This window comes from Lepisosteus oculatus, chromosome 17, assembly GCF_040954835.1.
Source record: "Lepisosteus oculatus isolate fLepOcu1 chromosome 17, fLepOcu1.hap2, whole genome shotgun sequence".
In the NCBI taxonomy this organism is placed as follows: Eukaryota; Metazoa; Chordata; class Actinopteri; order Semionotiformes; family Lepisosteidae; genus Lepisosteus; species Lepisosteus oculatus.
The window spans coordinates 19,737,845-19,751,117 of record NC_090712.1 but is presented as its reverse complement, the minus strand read 5'-3'; the positions used below and the strand labels follow the sequence as shown (position 1 = coordinate 19,751,117).

Sequence of the window (13,273 nt, the reverse complement as noted above, 5' to 3'; positions counted from 1 at the left end):
ATGCCACCAACACTGTGTTACATTCGGCAAAGAAACAACACTGGTCAGATACTTTGTAATATTGTGTAGGAAAACCGCTTAAGGATGCCAAAACCAAAAAGCTTGTATGAACCGGAAAGAGCTGGTATTTTTGGGAATTGTGTTACAGTCTTCAAAATAAGCACTGCATTGATCACTGCATGATTATTACAACAGGTAGGTTGTGTCCCAATGATAGCAGTCGGGCCCACACAAGTTGTCTTTTCGAAACTGTTGGCCTTATGAGCAGCACTCATTTTTGTCTAAATGATCATTTATAACAACTAGCACGGTGGCGCAGCGAGCTCTGACCCTGGGTTCAGTTCCGAGCCTGGAGCGCTACCTGTGTGGAGCATGCTCCCTAGGGTGTCCTCTGGGTGTCTTCAGGGGAAGCCAGCCCTGGTGTGAGTGCTTTTCTGTCTGTTGTCCCGTGATGCATTGGTGATGGACCCCCCAGAATCTGAACCGGAAGAAGCAGCTAGAAAGCAGATAGATATAAAGTTTAATGTTTCATTACCAGTATCCTGCAGGTTTGCATAATTAGACATATTTTTTTATCTACTGTTCCAGTATAATTGTTTTTTACTTTTAAGTTATTATACTAATATATGAAAAAAAATGCATGAGTACACTTAGATATCATGCAACTGAGCATTTCTCAGCCAGAGTGACTGAAGTGTATGTTTTTATTTATTATATTCCAGCTATCACCCAGACCCAGCTCTGCAAGTACAACTCATTCATGCAGTCCATGTTCTAATCATGTGTTATCATTGACAAAACAGAAACAATACCATGAGAACATAAACTCATGTAAAGGCTCTGCAAGGTTTAGAGGAAACACATGGGTCAGAATCTGAAATTGAAATACAATTATGTTGTGTATAATTAGTATACATTGAACATCTGGTCTGATTTTTGCTTCATCATGGTCTCTATCTTATCTTCACTCTGTTTCCCCTGAACACAACTGCTGTTTTGTACTTGAATTCCTAAGCTGCGATGAATGTTATTTTTGTTTAAAAAAATTAAGCAGTTTTTTATGCTACTAGGCTTAAAGTCCGAGTCTGCTGGTGTTAAACCTCTCCTTATCTGAGTCGTTTCCCCCATGGTAATTGAAAATGGCAGAACGCCAGTAAGAGTTACAGAGAACTAAGATTCAGAAAGAAAGGGCAGGCATTATTCAACGAGGAACATCTGTAGCAGCGCAGCTCTCATACAGCAGTATTTCAGATCACATTTGCACAACAATGTTCACAACAGATCAATGAGAAGTGAAAACCATCCTGCAAGAGGCTCCTGATCCATTTATTCAAATTCTGGTAGGTGTAAAGTTTTATGCTCTGCATAAGACAGAACTGTGCTAAGACTAACTATAACTTCCAAGTTTGTGTCAGGTTTAGTTGTATTGCATATCTCAATATAATATTTCAGAATTTGAGCTTTGATAAATAAAAGTAAATAAAGAAAAGCCAAATGTATTATACTGTAGATTTACAAAGTTTATGACTTACCATTATATGTTATACAGTAACAGTAAAGAAGATTGTAGAATTGTGAAGAGCTGTAGATTAGTTGTGCATAATACTAATTTGATATGTACTGCAGTTATTTACAATATTTTAAAATGCAGCTATAACATTTTTATATGACTAAAAAGAAGTGTATTGCATATACAGGTATTTGTGTTCCTCCTGCCTCTGTTCGTTAAACTCATATTTTAAAAGTGGAAAGGATTTCTCCGGTACATTATTTTATTTTTTTTCAAATCATAGAGGAAATGTAAAATGGGAATTCCTGCAGAATCCAGAGCATATTGAAGAAATTAGGAACGGTTTTCAGATCCTTGTTTGTGTGAATGCTGCTTCCATGAAATGAATGGAAATACTGTTGTGTGTCAGTGCACTGGCATTGAGAATGAAGAAGACTTTTCTTCCCTTGTCCATTTTTTATATAGAAATCAAAATGTTTATAAACTTCATAATTTTAAGTCAGCATGAATATTTTCAACTGCCTTCTTGTTTTAAAGCTGAAAGCAATGTTCATATTTTACTGAACTGGGTTGCTGAAAATTATCTTCTGCTGCAGTTCTGAAATAATTAACTGTGAGGTGATTTGCCAGTATATGTTCAGCTGGATGCTGTAGTCTTGTGTCTTTTGTTCCAGTTCTCTGAATACACATTGCATTCCCCCTTTTCAAGAAAAGTATATGCACTGCTATATCATCCATTTGTGGTTTTGATTATTTAAATAAAATTCAATGGGGGACTGATATAATGTTTTGGCCTTCTTTCTGGTGCCTCAGGAACTTGGCTGTAATTAATTTTCCCATCATCTTGGCAAACTAATTGAACATGCCTAAACAGCAGTTGTTGATTTAAGGATGGAATAACTTCTTTTTCAGTGCACAAGAAAATTTAAAGCAGCAATATCAAATGTACTGAGCTTTGCCTTGGGATGGCTGACAAAGTCTGAAGTGAAGCAAAGTGTCTGATATCTCCCCCATAGAAGCCCAGGTCCCCAACTAAGTGCACTAACAAAAAAGACAGAACCTCCAACAAAATCTGCAACATGCTCAAGGTTTCGTTTCTGCACCAGATAGATATGGGACAGTTCTCTTGTTGCAGTGACTGAATTTAATTTCTTGTGCAGAGATTCAAGAAAAGCCACAGCATGCTCATTACCAATTCAAATATCAATCTCGGCTATGGATTGTATTCATCCCGATATTGACATTGAATTCCCTGAAGTCGAGGGCAAGGATGTAACCTTTTGAAAATCAAGAATTAAAGTGAATCGACAATACTAACAGAGTACCTGGTGTCTACTCAATAAATTTGAAATCTTCAAGGCTGTGCATAGAGCCCATCTGCTGTAACCGTTGTCACAAAAGCAACTTATTGACTCAATACTTTTCACTACATGAAAGTAGTTAGAAAACCCCTCTGATCACAACATTCCAAAATTGAAAATTGACACTGCAATGATAAATAACTCATTAATCAAGGCTTCTAATGCCTAATACTAGTGTATTAGCTGAATTTCAGGAATTTTGCTTTCATGTTCATGGTAGGACTGAAGTGATGGATTATGTTGAATTTTAAGACCTATGGGTCTTCTGGAAAATGTGCAAAGCAGTGCATACCATTCACAGGAAAATAATTCTTATTCTCTTCATCTTGACATACAGAGACCTATAAAGAGGCTGCAGTGACCTCATAACTTCAGAGGTCAATGTGTAGGTCTCAGTGAGGGCGCATGCCATATGGAAAGAAAGAGACATGATGTGAAATGCCCTTTTGCTATGAAGGCTTGATTTGCAACCTAGCTGTCTTTGAACACAGCTACACGCTTTAACTTGCTATACTTAAGATGTTATGGGATTGTGTACCGTTTTAATGCAAACAATACCAAATACTGAGTCTGAATCTGCTATTATAGGCTTTGTGGGTAATGCTACAGCACTGTCATGTGTGCATGTGTTTGATAGATTTCCAGCTTGACATTTCACTGTCTGCCTGTGCAAATGGATTCCATGTGGAATCAAGTAGGGCAGGAATATCCAGCTAGGGAAGACTGAAGGAGAGCCACAGTGGGTGCCTCTGCAGATGTGGTGTTTTCCAGTTACCTCCCAGCCTCAGTCCAAGAAACTGTTAGAGCAGAGCCAGCTTTGTAACGGCAGTCAAGCATCGCATAACTCTTCACATACAGTACAACCTGAGGTCACAGTGTGGAAAAACACAATCACCGCATGGCAAAGGCACCAGACTACAAGGAGAACTGAATTTACATCTTTGCACAAACATACCCTTGGCCATTGTGGAAACTTCACTTAATGCTAGTGCAGAATCTACAGAAGCTGAAAGGAGTAACACAATTCTTTCTTGCACAGACTTTAGTTAAACTTTTTGTTTCCCTTTTGTTTTTCATTGTTGTTAAGTTTGCAGTTTCTTGGTTTCACTCTTTAGAAATATATAATACGAATATGTACTGATTTCTAAATCTGCCAAAGATTGAGAAAGTATACAAATGTCAAGGATGAAAAAAATGTCTGGAAATGATTACAGGCAGTTTCATGATAGCAGACACTCACCAGACAATAGGCAAAGGGATTATGTCTGCATGGATCCTTCTCCAATTAAAACAACAAGAAAATATTGAAACACATTCTTTTTTCAAAGTATGCATTAAAGCATTATTTTTCAATTTAAAATGATTCACTGCAGTTTTGTCAGCATGCTTTAAATGAAAAAAGGCAGAAAGTCAGAAATAAGACTTTTAAAACCTAATAAGACATTAAGGTACAACAACTGATTATTTGTGAAACAAATGAATGTCTACTGTGACGATGGTTTAATGTTCAGAGTCATGTTGATGTAATTACAGTGAAAAATGCTGTACAAATTCATTTGCACTGCTCTTTGCATGTCATAGTGTGTCTTGGAACTCAGTCCTATTATTACATTTCCTGCTTATATGAAATCTAATTAGATGGTGATAGCAAAGATGTTATACATGAATATACTGTAACTTCCCCTCACATATTTCATTTCAGATTGCAACATGTGCACATTGTTGTATAATAATGTTGCAAACCAAATGACTCAAATGTAAAGATCTGCACTGGTTAAACTATGAGCAAGTGGGCTTTGTCTTGGAATGGATTTATTTTGCAATGTTTGAATTTTTTGCTTTTTATTTTTTTGTTTTTCTTCAGGTAAAGAAGTGCAGAACTGTTGGACATGTGCAGTATGGCTCACAAAACAAAGCTCTTGAAATTAATCTTACAGTCATTGCCAGTTATGCTACTTCACAGCTTTTGCACAGCACAAGATGAAGATCGGAGATATAGTAAGAAATTTATTTATTAAGATAATGTGCTTCTACAGCATACTTGGCATGTTTTGGGCTGTACAGTCAAAAAGATACACTTGGCTTATTGATTTGTTTTGTACACTGAGCTTTACATAATTTTTTAACAAAAATGTTCTTTAAACCTTCATTTCAGTGATATACAGTACCGTACATTTGTTAGGTGAGTGAAGAACCTGTAGCTAAGTCCATAAAGTTGCCTTTTTCTGACCTTTTTCTGCATTGAAATGAAAGAGTTGAGTTGAGTAAAGTCCATTTTCATTGTACACAGTATGACTCCACTTTGTTTTCTTCTTGCTTTCAGGTTGCAGAACAGCTCCTAGTGATCTAGTGTTTATTTTAGATGGCTCTTGGAGTGTGGAAGACAAAAACTTTGCCATAGTCAAAAAATGGCTTGTGAACATCACTACCAACTTCAATATCGGCCAGAGGTTTACCCAGGTGGGGGTAATCCAGTACAGTGATGACCCTGTGTTGCAGATTCCTCTGGGAACATATTTGTCAAGCACAGAACTAATTGAGGCCATGGAGTCAATAGAGTACATGGGAGGAAACACCAGGACAGGAATCGCCATCAAGTTTGCCATTGATAATTTGTTTGCTCACTCTGAACGAGGGCCCAACGGCGTAGCAAAGATAGCTGTGGTCCTCACTGATGGAAAATCCCAGGATGAAGTGAAACTGGCGGCAGAGGAAGCAAGGAAAAAGGGAATCATCTTGTTTGCCATTGGTGTCGGATCCGAAACGGAGGAAGAGGAGCTAAGGGCTATTGCCAACAAGCCTTCTTCCACTTATGTGTTTTATGTTGAAGACTACATAGCAATTACTAAAATCCGTGAAGTGATAAGACAGAAGCTCTGTGAAGGTACTTCAGCTTTAAATATACATACAAATTCCATGCTTTCTTTCCATTCTCATTTTCTGGAAAATTCTAGGAGTTTCTTTGGAAACCATCATCTTTATACGCCTATACACATCTTTATCATAATGAGTGCCAGATGCTGACAACTGCAGTGTGGAGTAGGGTTAGGGCTCTGGGCTGCAGATCCCAGGTGAGAAGCTTTGCCCAGGTTGCTTCAGTTAATGGGGCTCCAGGTTGCCATTGCAAATGAAAATGTATTCTCAGTTGATTTATCTAATTCAATAATACTCTTTTATATGGTGCCTTTCAAGATATCATACAAGGTGCTTTAAAATAAAACAAAGCAAAAGCATACTCATTTTCAAATGCATGAATACACAATAATTTAATACACTGCGTTAAACAAAATAAACAGCTTATTCATAATTGTAAAGTTTAAGAGAATTTTAAAATGTTGACTGACTTGCAAGATCTAACTTGGGCTGGGAAGTGATACCACCGGCTTGGAGAAACAGGACAGAAAGCAATCTCCTTGGTTTTGGGATCTGAAGAAAGACCACAGTCCCAAAAGGTGGAACAATGTTTAGGAGCATAGCGAGTTAACAGTTCACTGATACAGTCAGGAGCCAAACCTTTCAAGGCCTTAAAAGTAAGCAGCAGTGATTAATATTGAAATTGATTCAGGCTCCGAGCTAGGAGTAGTTGCTGTTTATGTCTTTGGATTCCCTATTGGTCACAGGCTGGACTCGTATAATCCCTGTGTTCACTAATTTCATTTGCAGCTGAGTTTGTGGCTACTTAATTGGACCCTGAGCAAACTAACAATGTGATAAGCTTGACCTTTTTACACTGTTCTCAAACTATGGAATATTTATGTAAAATCAGCAATGCCATTAAACTAAATATTCACAACTCAAAAAACACACGAACCATTAAAATGTTTACCTCAATTAAGGATCCTATTACTTAATTGAGATCTCAAATGAATGACAACTGGAGTCACAGAGTCCAGCACTGGAATGACCTGATCTACCTGCTTAGTGAGGATGGCTTTTGTAGTTCTTGCACCATGGCATTCAGGTTTTTGGCATCACCACATTAATTCCTTACGGTTGCCATCACTGCTATCTTGTGATGCAGTAAAATGTCAAATGTCCATCTGGCTGAAGATCAGGTAGTTACATAAAATGATGAGTTATGGCTATTTTCACCAGCGTAAGTAAATGACACACTATTCCCTGATTTAAATATACATTTTATATTTAATAAAATATCTAAAATCCATGGGCAGCATGGTGGTGCAGTAGTTAGTATTGCTGTATTGCAGGGCTCGGGCCCGGGGTTGAATTATTATTATCTGGGTTCTCCCCACATTCACTTGGGTTTCCTCTGGAGGCTTGTTTTTCCCCCACAGTCCAAAGCTCTTGGAAAACTGGGCCACATGTGAGTGTGTGTGTCCGTGTGTGTCCTGCAGTGGACTGGTGTCCTGACCAGGGTGTGTGTGTGTCTGTGTGTGTCCTGCAGTGGACTGGTGTCCTGACCAGGGTGTGTGTGTCCGTGTGTGTCCTGCAGTGGACTGGTGTCCTGACCAGGGTGTGTGTGTGTCTGTGTGTGTCCTCCAGTGGACTGGTGTCCTGACCAGGGTGTGTGTGTCCATGTGTGTCCTGCAGTGGACTGGTGTCCTGACCAGGGTGTGTGTGTCCGTGTGTGTCCTGCAGTGGACTGGTGTCCTGACCAGGGTGTGTGTGTCCGTGTGTGTCCTGCAGTGGACTGGTGTCCTGACCAGGGTGTGTGTGTCCATGTGTGGCCTGCAGTGGACTGGTGTCCTGACCAGGGTGTCCATGTCTGTGTGTGTCCTGCAGTGGACTGGTGTCCTGACCAGGGTGTGTGTGTCTGTGTGTGTCCTGCAGTGGACTGGTGTCCTGACCAGGGTGTGTGTGTCTGTGTGTGTCCTGCAGTGGACTGGTGTCCTGACCAGGGTGTGTGTGTGTCTGTGTGTGTCCTGCAGTGGACTGGTGTCCTGACCAGGGTGTGTGTGTGTCTGTGTGTGTCCTGCAGTGGACTGGTGTCCTGACCAGGGTGTGTGTGTCTGTGTGTGTCCTGGAGTGGACTGGTGTCCTGACCAGGGTGTATCCTGCCTTGTGCCCACTGCTTGCTGGGAAAGGCTCTGGCTCCCCCACAACCCTGAATTAGGTGAAGCAGTTAGAAAATGGATGGATGGATATAAAGTTCATACACATCTAAATACTAAATATATAGGGCTGTCTTTTAAATTTCAAATGTCTCGCACAGAAGTTTTGAGTCTCCTCTGATCTTTCTATTTCCTGCTAGGTTAGTCCATGATTTCATTGGTGCACAGCAGAATTTTGTTTCTCACCAGTGTAGTCACATTGGGAAATTTTGCTTTGCAGTGAGGAAGAAAGATACTAGATAGGGTGAGAAGTAAGAATCCTCATATTATAATTCTGCATTTCTGATTCACTTTCTGTTGCTAGACAAATCATCATAAAATCATCAGACTATTGTCATCTCATCATCTGTACCTGCTCGTTCTGTGATGTTAAGACATACAGACTGTATTTGTTTCAACTCATATCCTTCTGAGTTCCTGTTAAAGAATTCAGAATCTATTTAAAATAGATATGCATTTTTGAGTACAAAATATGTTTCAAAATACTACACTACAAAGCTTGTACACACCAGCTGTGCTTTTCATAACGATGCCTCCTTAGCAAGATTTCAAAGAACCTAACACTACCTCACAAATTTATAAAACAGTTACAGTGAACAAAACAGCATGTTTTTATTAGTTTTCCTATCATGGGCATCATTTATAATTCCTGCAGTCATTTCTGTTTAGTGGAATAACATTCAAAAAACAATATTATTCCAGAGCAGCAATAAAATGAGCAACTCTGGTAAAACATAATTGGTTAATTTAACCACAACCCTAACAATCAGTCAAGTGACATCCATGCGTCAAATGGGTGAAGATGAGTTTGTACATACATTGTATTGGTCTTGGTATTCTTTTAATATGATAAGATTCAATATGGAGACATAAATCAAAGCAACAGGCACAATGCTAAACAGCACTAGAGAACAATAAAGGGAATATCTCCTACAGCATTTTCCCGATGGTTAAAATAGTCCTAAAATTCTAGGGATTCCGAAAAAAGATGTTAGTGTAACTAGTCTGAAATGAGACAGATATTTAACCACAGCCATCTTGCCCATTTAACAGTAAATGAAAATTAGGTCCACCACCTGTCGTAAAACTCTAAAAGTTGTCCACAGTTAAGACACTATAGAGAAATGAGATGATGCAAGGAATAAGAATTTATTCATTTTTTGGAATGTCAATCTGAAGAAGAAAAAGTTTCTGGGGCAAAGGTCATTTTATGTCTGGTTTTTACAATGGGAGGGATGTTCTTAGAGACTGACTGCATAGTTGCAACAAGTCCAGTTTTCTGCGCCAGGCTTTTTTACTACAGATTCTTTACTCCAGAATGAAGGCCAAAACCAAATGAGCTGATGGCTCTTTTCCATTATTTTAACTCCAACTGATCCTAACAACTGACCATACAACATACACCACCTTGAAACTTCACAGCTATTTCTATGAGAAACATATTTTAACAATTCATGAAAAGGGCATGATCTTTTGTGCAAAGTGTTCGGTACTAGTGTGATTTTGTTATTTCACAAATGTTGATTTCAATTGATCTCTTTCTACAACAGTAATTTTGCCAGATGGGTTCAACATTCACCTTTCCAGCCTCAAACATTCATCTAGGTTAATTCTTTTTTGCTCTCCTTCAGCCTCTCTCTCCATTACCCCCTTTTCACAAAGCCGTCTGTAGGCTGGATCTGAACTTTTCCAGGGAATACTCTCCCTCCATCCTCCGTATCCCCCTTCTTGACTGCTCTAGTTACTTCTCATCTCCTTCCCCCACCTACTCCCACTGATGTCTCTTCTTCACTTCACCTCTAAAATCCTGGAGCAGCCAGAGCTCTACCAGCTCCTTGTGTTCCTCTTTCAGCACTCACTCATCGACCCTATTCTAGTGTGGTCCTCAAACTGAGACTCCCTGCTCTCTGTTATCAATTCTCTTCACTCCTCCCTCTCCTTAGACCTGTTCCTTTATGATCTCATTTCTGCCCTTGACACAGTGGATGAATGTGTTTTGTGAACATCCTCAACACCTTAGTGACCTTAAGATTTTTAGTACTGCTCTCACCTAGTTTTAACAGATTTGGTCGTTTGATGGGGCTTGTTCTCTGCTTCTTCCTTTCTCTCCACTGGCGTCCCTCAGGGCTCTGTCCTGGGCTCTCTACCGTTCTATCCATATAGTTTTTCCCTGGGACTTTTTACCTCTTCCCACAGCTTTGCATATCACTATTTTGAATCTCAAGTCTTCCTTTCTCTTCCCACATCTCAGCCCGTGTTACAACCTTTTCCTCTTAGATGCGGTCTGAGCCCCTTTTCGTTCCTTGCCCAACTTTCCTGTCCTTACGCCTCTCTGCTTGTGGTATTGTGCCACAAAAGTATTGTGGCAGGTGTATAAGTATAGCAGTGAAGCCAGCCAAGAGAGAGTTACAATACTTTTGGCAGGATACTACCAGGGCTTGACACTAGCAGTTGTGGTGGAACAATCGGTAAGGTAGGGTCGGATTCTGCAAGCTTTGCTCTGAAGAAAGCATCCAGAGTGTGCCAGAGAGGTGGGGTGAGGAGATTTGCTGAGGTTCTTGGCAAAGGAAGAAGGGGAGAGGGTGGTGGAGTCAAAGAGAATAGAAACAGAGAGGCGTACAGACAGGAAAAACTGTCAGCGAGCCTGTAGCATCGTCTCCAACCTATCATTCCTCATGGTGCTGACATAACCAGGAGCGTTTGTTACAATGCTAAAACAAGACCATGTTGAAATGACTGATGCTGCGTTTGTGGGAGCTTGGGCAAGGGGCAGGCTGATCACTAGCTGGATTTGTCTCATGGTACTGGTATCTTGTGTGGCTAATCTGAAAGTTGAGCTATACAGCTTCCAGCTTGGTTTTCTCCCAGTCTGCACTTTGATTCCAGATTGAGGTCTCTCTGTGTGGAGTTCACATGTTCTCCCTACGTCTACGTGGGATTTCTTTAGGTGCTCTGGTTTCCTCCCTCAAAGACATACTAGCTTGGTTAACTGGCACCTCTAAACTGTTCTTGTGTGTCTGTGTGCCCTGCAAAGGACTGGGTCTCATCCATGTGTTGCGTCCTAAGCATCTGGGAAAGCTTCCACATTGCCACATCTCCTACTAAGAATTAGCGGCTTTGTGATAATGGGTCCACGAATGGAAAAAAGATGTTCAATCACAGCAATGGTAATTTATTATACTGCCAAAGTGGCACTAGTACAAAGTTTAATACAACCAACTGCAACCAATCAAGCCAACTTACAAAAATTCCTTTAGACATGCTTGGGTTATAGTTTCTGAGAATGTACAGTGACTTGCAAAAGAATTCACCCCCTGCTAAACTCATCACATTTGGATGAATTACAAGTAATGTATTACAATTTCGTTTTCAAAATGATTTTCTTTCATTCAAAACTGTAATTATGAGACTGAACACTTTTATATGTGAAGGAGGTTGAATGTCAGCAAAAGCTGCAAAGAAAATATATGGAGTGTAATTTACTGATTGCGTAATTATTCAGCCCTCTAAGTCAGTATTTGGTGGAAGCACCTTTGGCAGCAATTACTGTCAGTATTTCTGGATACGTCTTCACAGGGGGGTGTTATTTTGTTCATTCTTTTTGGCAAAATTACTCGGCCATAAATGTTCTATCGGATTCAAGTCAGGACTGATTGGGCCAGTCAAGGACGTTCACTTTCTTGTCAGTGTAGCTTGGACTTGCTTCAGGGTATTGTCCTACTGCAAACTGAATTTCTGAGCCACCTTCAGACTTGGTGACTCAAAGAGGTCTTTCTCCAGGATTCCTTTGAACTTTGTGTCAGCCACTGTACCCCAATCCTGGGAAATTTATTAGTCCCTGCTAATGAGAAGGATCCCCAGGACACGATGCTGTTACCGGCATGCTTGGTACAGTGCATATAAAAAGTATTCAACCCCCAAGGACTTTGACACATTTTATTGCATTACAATATGAAGCTACTGTATAAATACTGTGGATATAGTCTGGATTGTTCTACATTGACCAACACAAAACATGCTATAAAGTCAAAGTGAAAACAAAATTCCACATGTTCTTCTAAATTAATAAATCATCTAATGTTTTTTAAAGATTAAATTTATGTGCTTACCATCAATCATTTTTAGATTTTCAGTTTTGTATAGATTCAATTTAGTCTTTTTTGAAAAATGTAAACAATATTTTCGCAGGGAATAGTATACATATACAGTATAGGCAAGTGTTATAAATGTCTGAAATAAAGAAATAGAAAATTAGTCTGATTCAACAGATCAAGTAGAAGACGTTTACTAGGATATATTTTTCATTGTTTTTTTAATGTAAGCATCTGAAAATAATTTATTTAAAGCGCTTCTGTTTTATTCCTGGGGTGACTACGTTTCACATTTCTCTCTCTCTTTCACGCTTTAGAAACGGTTTGTCCAACAAGAATCCCAGTAGCAGCCCGTGATGAAAAGGGCTTTGATATACTGATTGGCTTAGACTTCGCCAAGAAAGCTAAAAGGACCAAAGGATCTTATTCTGGTAGCAGAGCCTATCTGGTGACATCACGACTTGACTTAACTGAAAGCACAAGGTACCGCCTGTCCAAAATCTGTTTCTGATTATCTTGTTCTTTTATGATTCATTAACATGGGTCTTTTTTTAAATGTGGATCATGTTAAGGATCACATGTGTTTCACTGGGGATTCCACCAACTAAGCCCTTTTTTGAATTTCAGAGCCATATTTCCTGATGGCCTACCTCCTTCTTATGTCTTTGTTGCCACACTGAAATATAAAGGATCCGTGACGACGGAGACATGGGATCTCTGGAGGATACAAGCTCTGGACGGGACACCACAGATGGCAGTCACATTAAATGGCAAAGACAAGACAGTAATGTTCACCACCACCAGCATGGGAAACGACACACAAACTGTGACGTTTTCAACACAAGAAACAGAGGTACTGAACTGAATTTCACATTCCTGATGCGAAATCATGGTAAAGTCATTCTATCATTCTTTGTCATCTGGTGCTGTGAACCGAAATTTAATTGTCTCAATTTTATCCCCCGAAAAGCTTAAAATATTCTGGCTAGACAATCTGTCCTCGTTTATTTAACCCTGGATGAATTTCAAGCTCATAGGGATCTTTTTTTCATTAGAATTTAGAATTTCCAGGAATAGGAACACTAGAAAGTGGCTAGGACCAGCAATCTGTGCACTAATTGAATTGAAATGAAGAGTTTTACTTTTTTTAGCAAAAACATTCAAATATATGAGTTGTCAATCCAGCTTTGAATAAAAACAGGATTCATATAAAACACTGCAGTTACCATAGTGAATAGC

General features: G+C 39.5%; 1 protein-coding gene and 1 long non-coding RNA gene across 2 annotated transcripts in view; one reads left to right on the top strand and one right to left on the bottom strand.

Moving 5' to 3' along the window:
* Window positions 1-13,273, bottom strand: part of LOC107079380 (uncharacterized) — a 100,181-nt gene that overhangs the window by 28,500 nt on the left and 58,408 nt on the right. The gene's annotated exons all lie outside the window — the stretch shown is intronic.
* The window catches only part of col21a1 (collagen, type XXI, alpha 1), a 60,405-nt gene continuing 48,321 nt past the window's right edge, over window positions 1,190-13,273 (top strand). Inside the window, exons 1-5 of the mRNA XM_069180051.1 lie at window positions 1,190-1,340; window positions 4,736-4,869; window positions 5,195-5,755; window positions 12,352-12,517; window positions 12,662-12,887. Coding sequence (XP_069036152.1) covers window positions 4,761-4,869; window positions 5,195-5,755; window positions 12,352-12,517; window positions 12,662-12,887 — 1,062 coding nt within the window. The 5' untranslated portion in view covers window positions 1,190-1,340; window positions 4,736-4,760. The remainder of the gene's footprint in view (window positions 1,341-4,735; window positions 4,870-5,194; window positions 5,756-12,351; window positions 12,518-12,661; window positions 12,888-13,273) is intronic.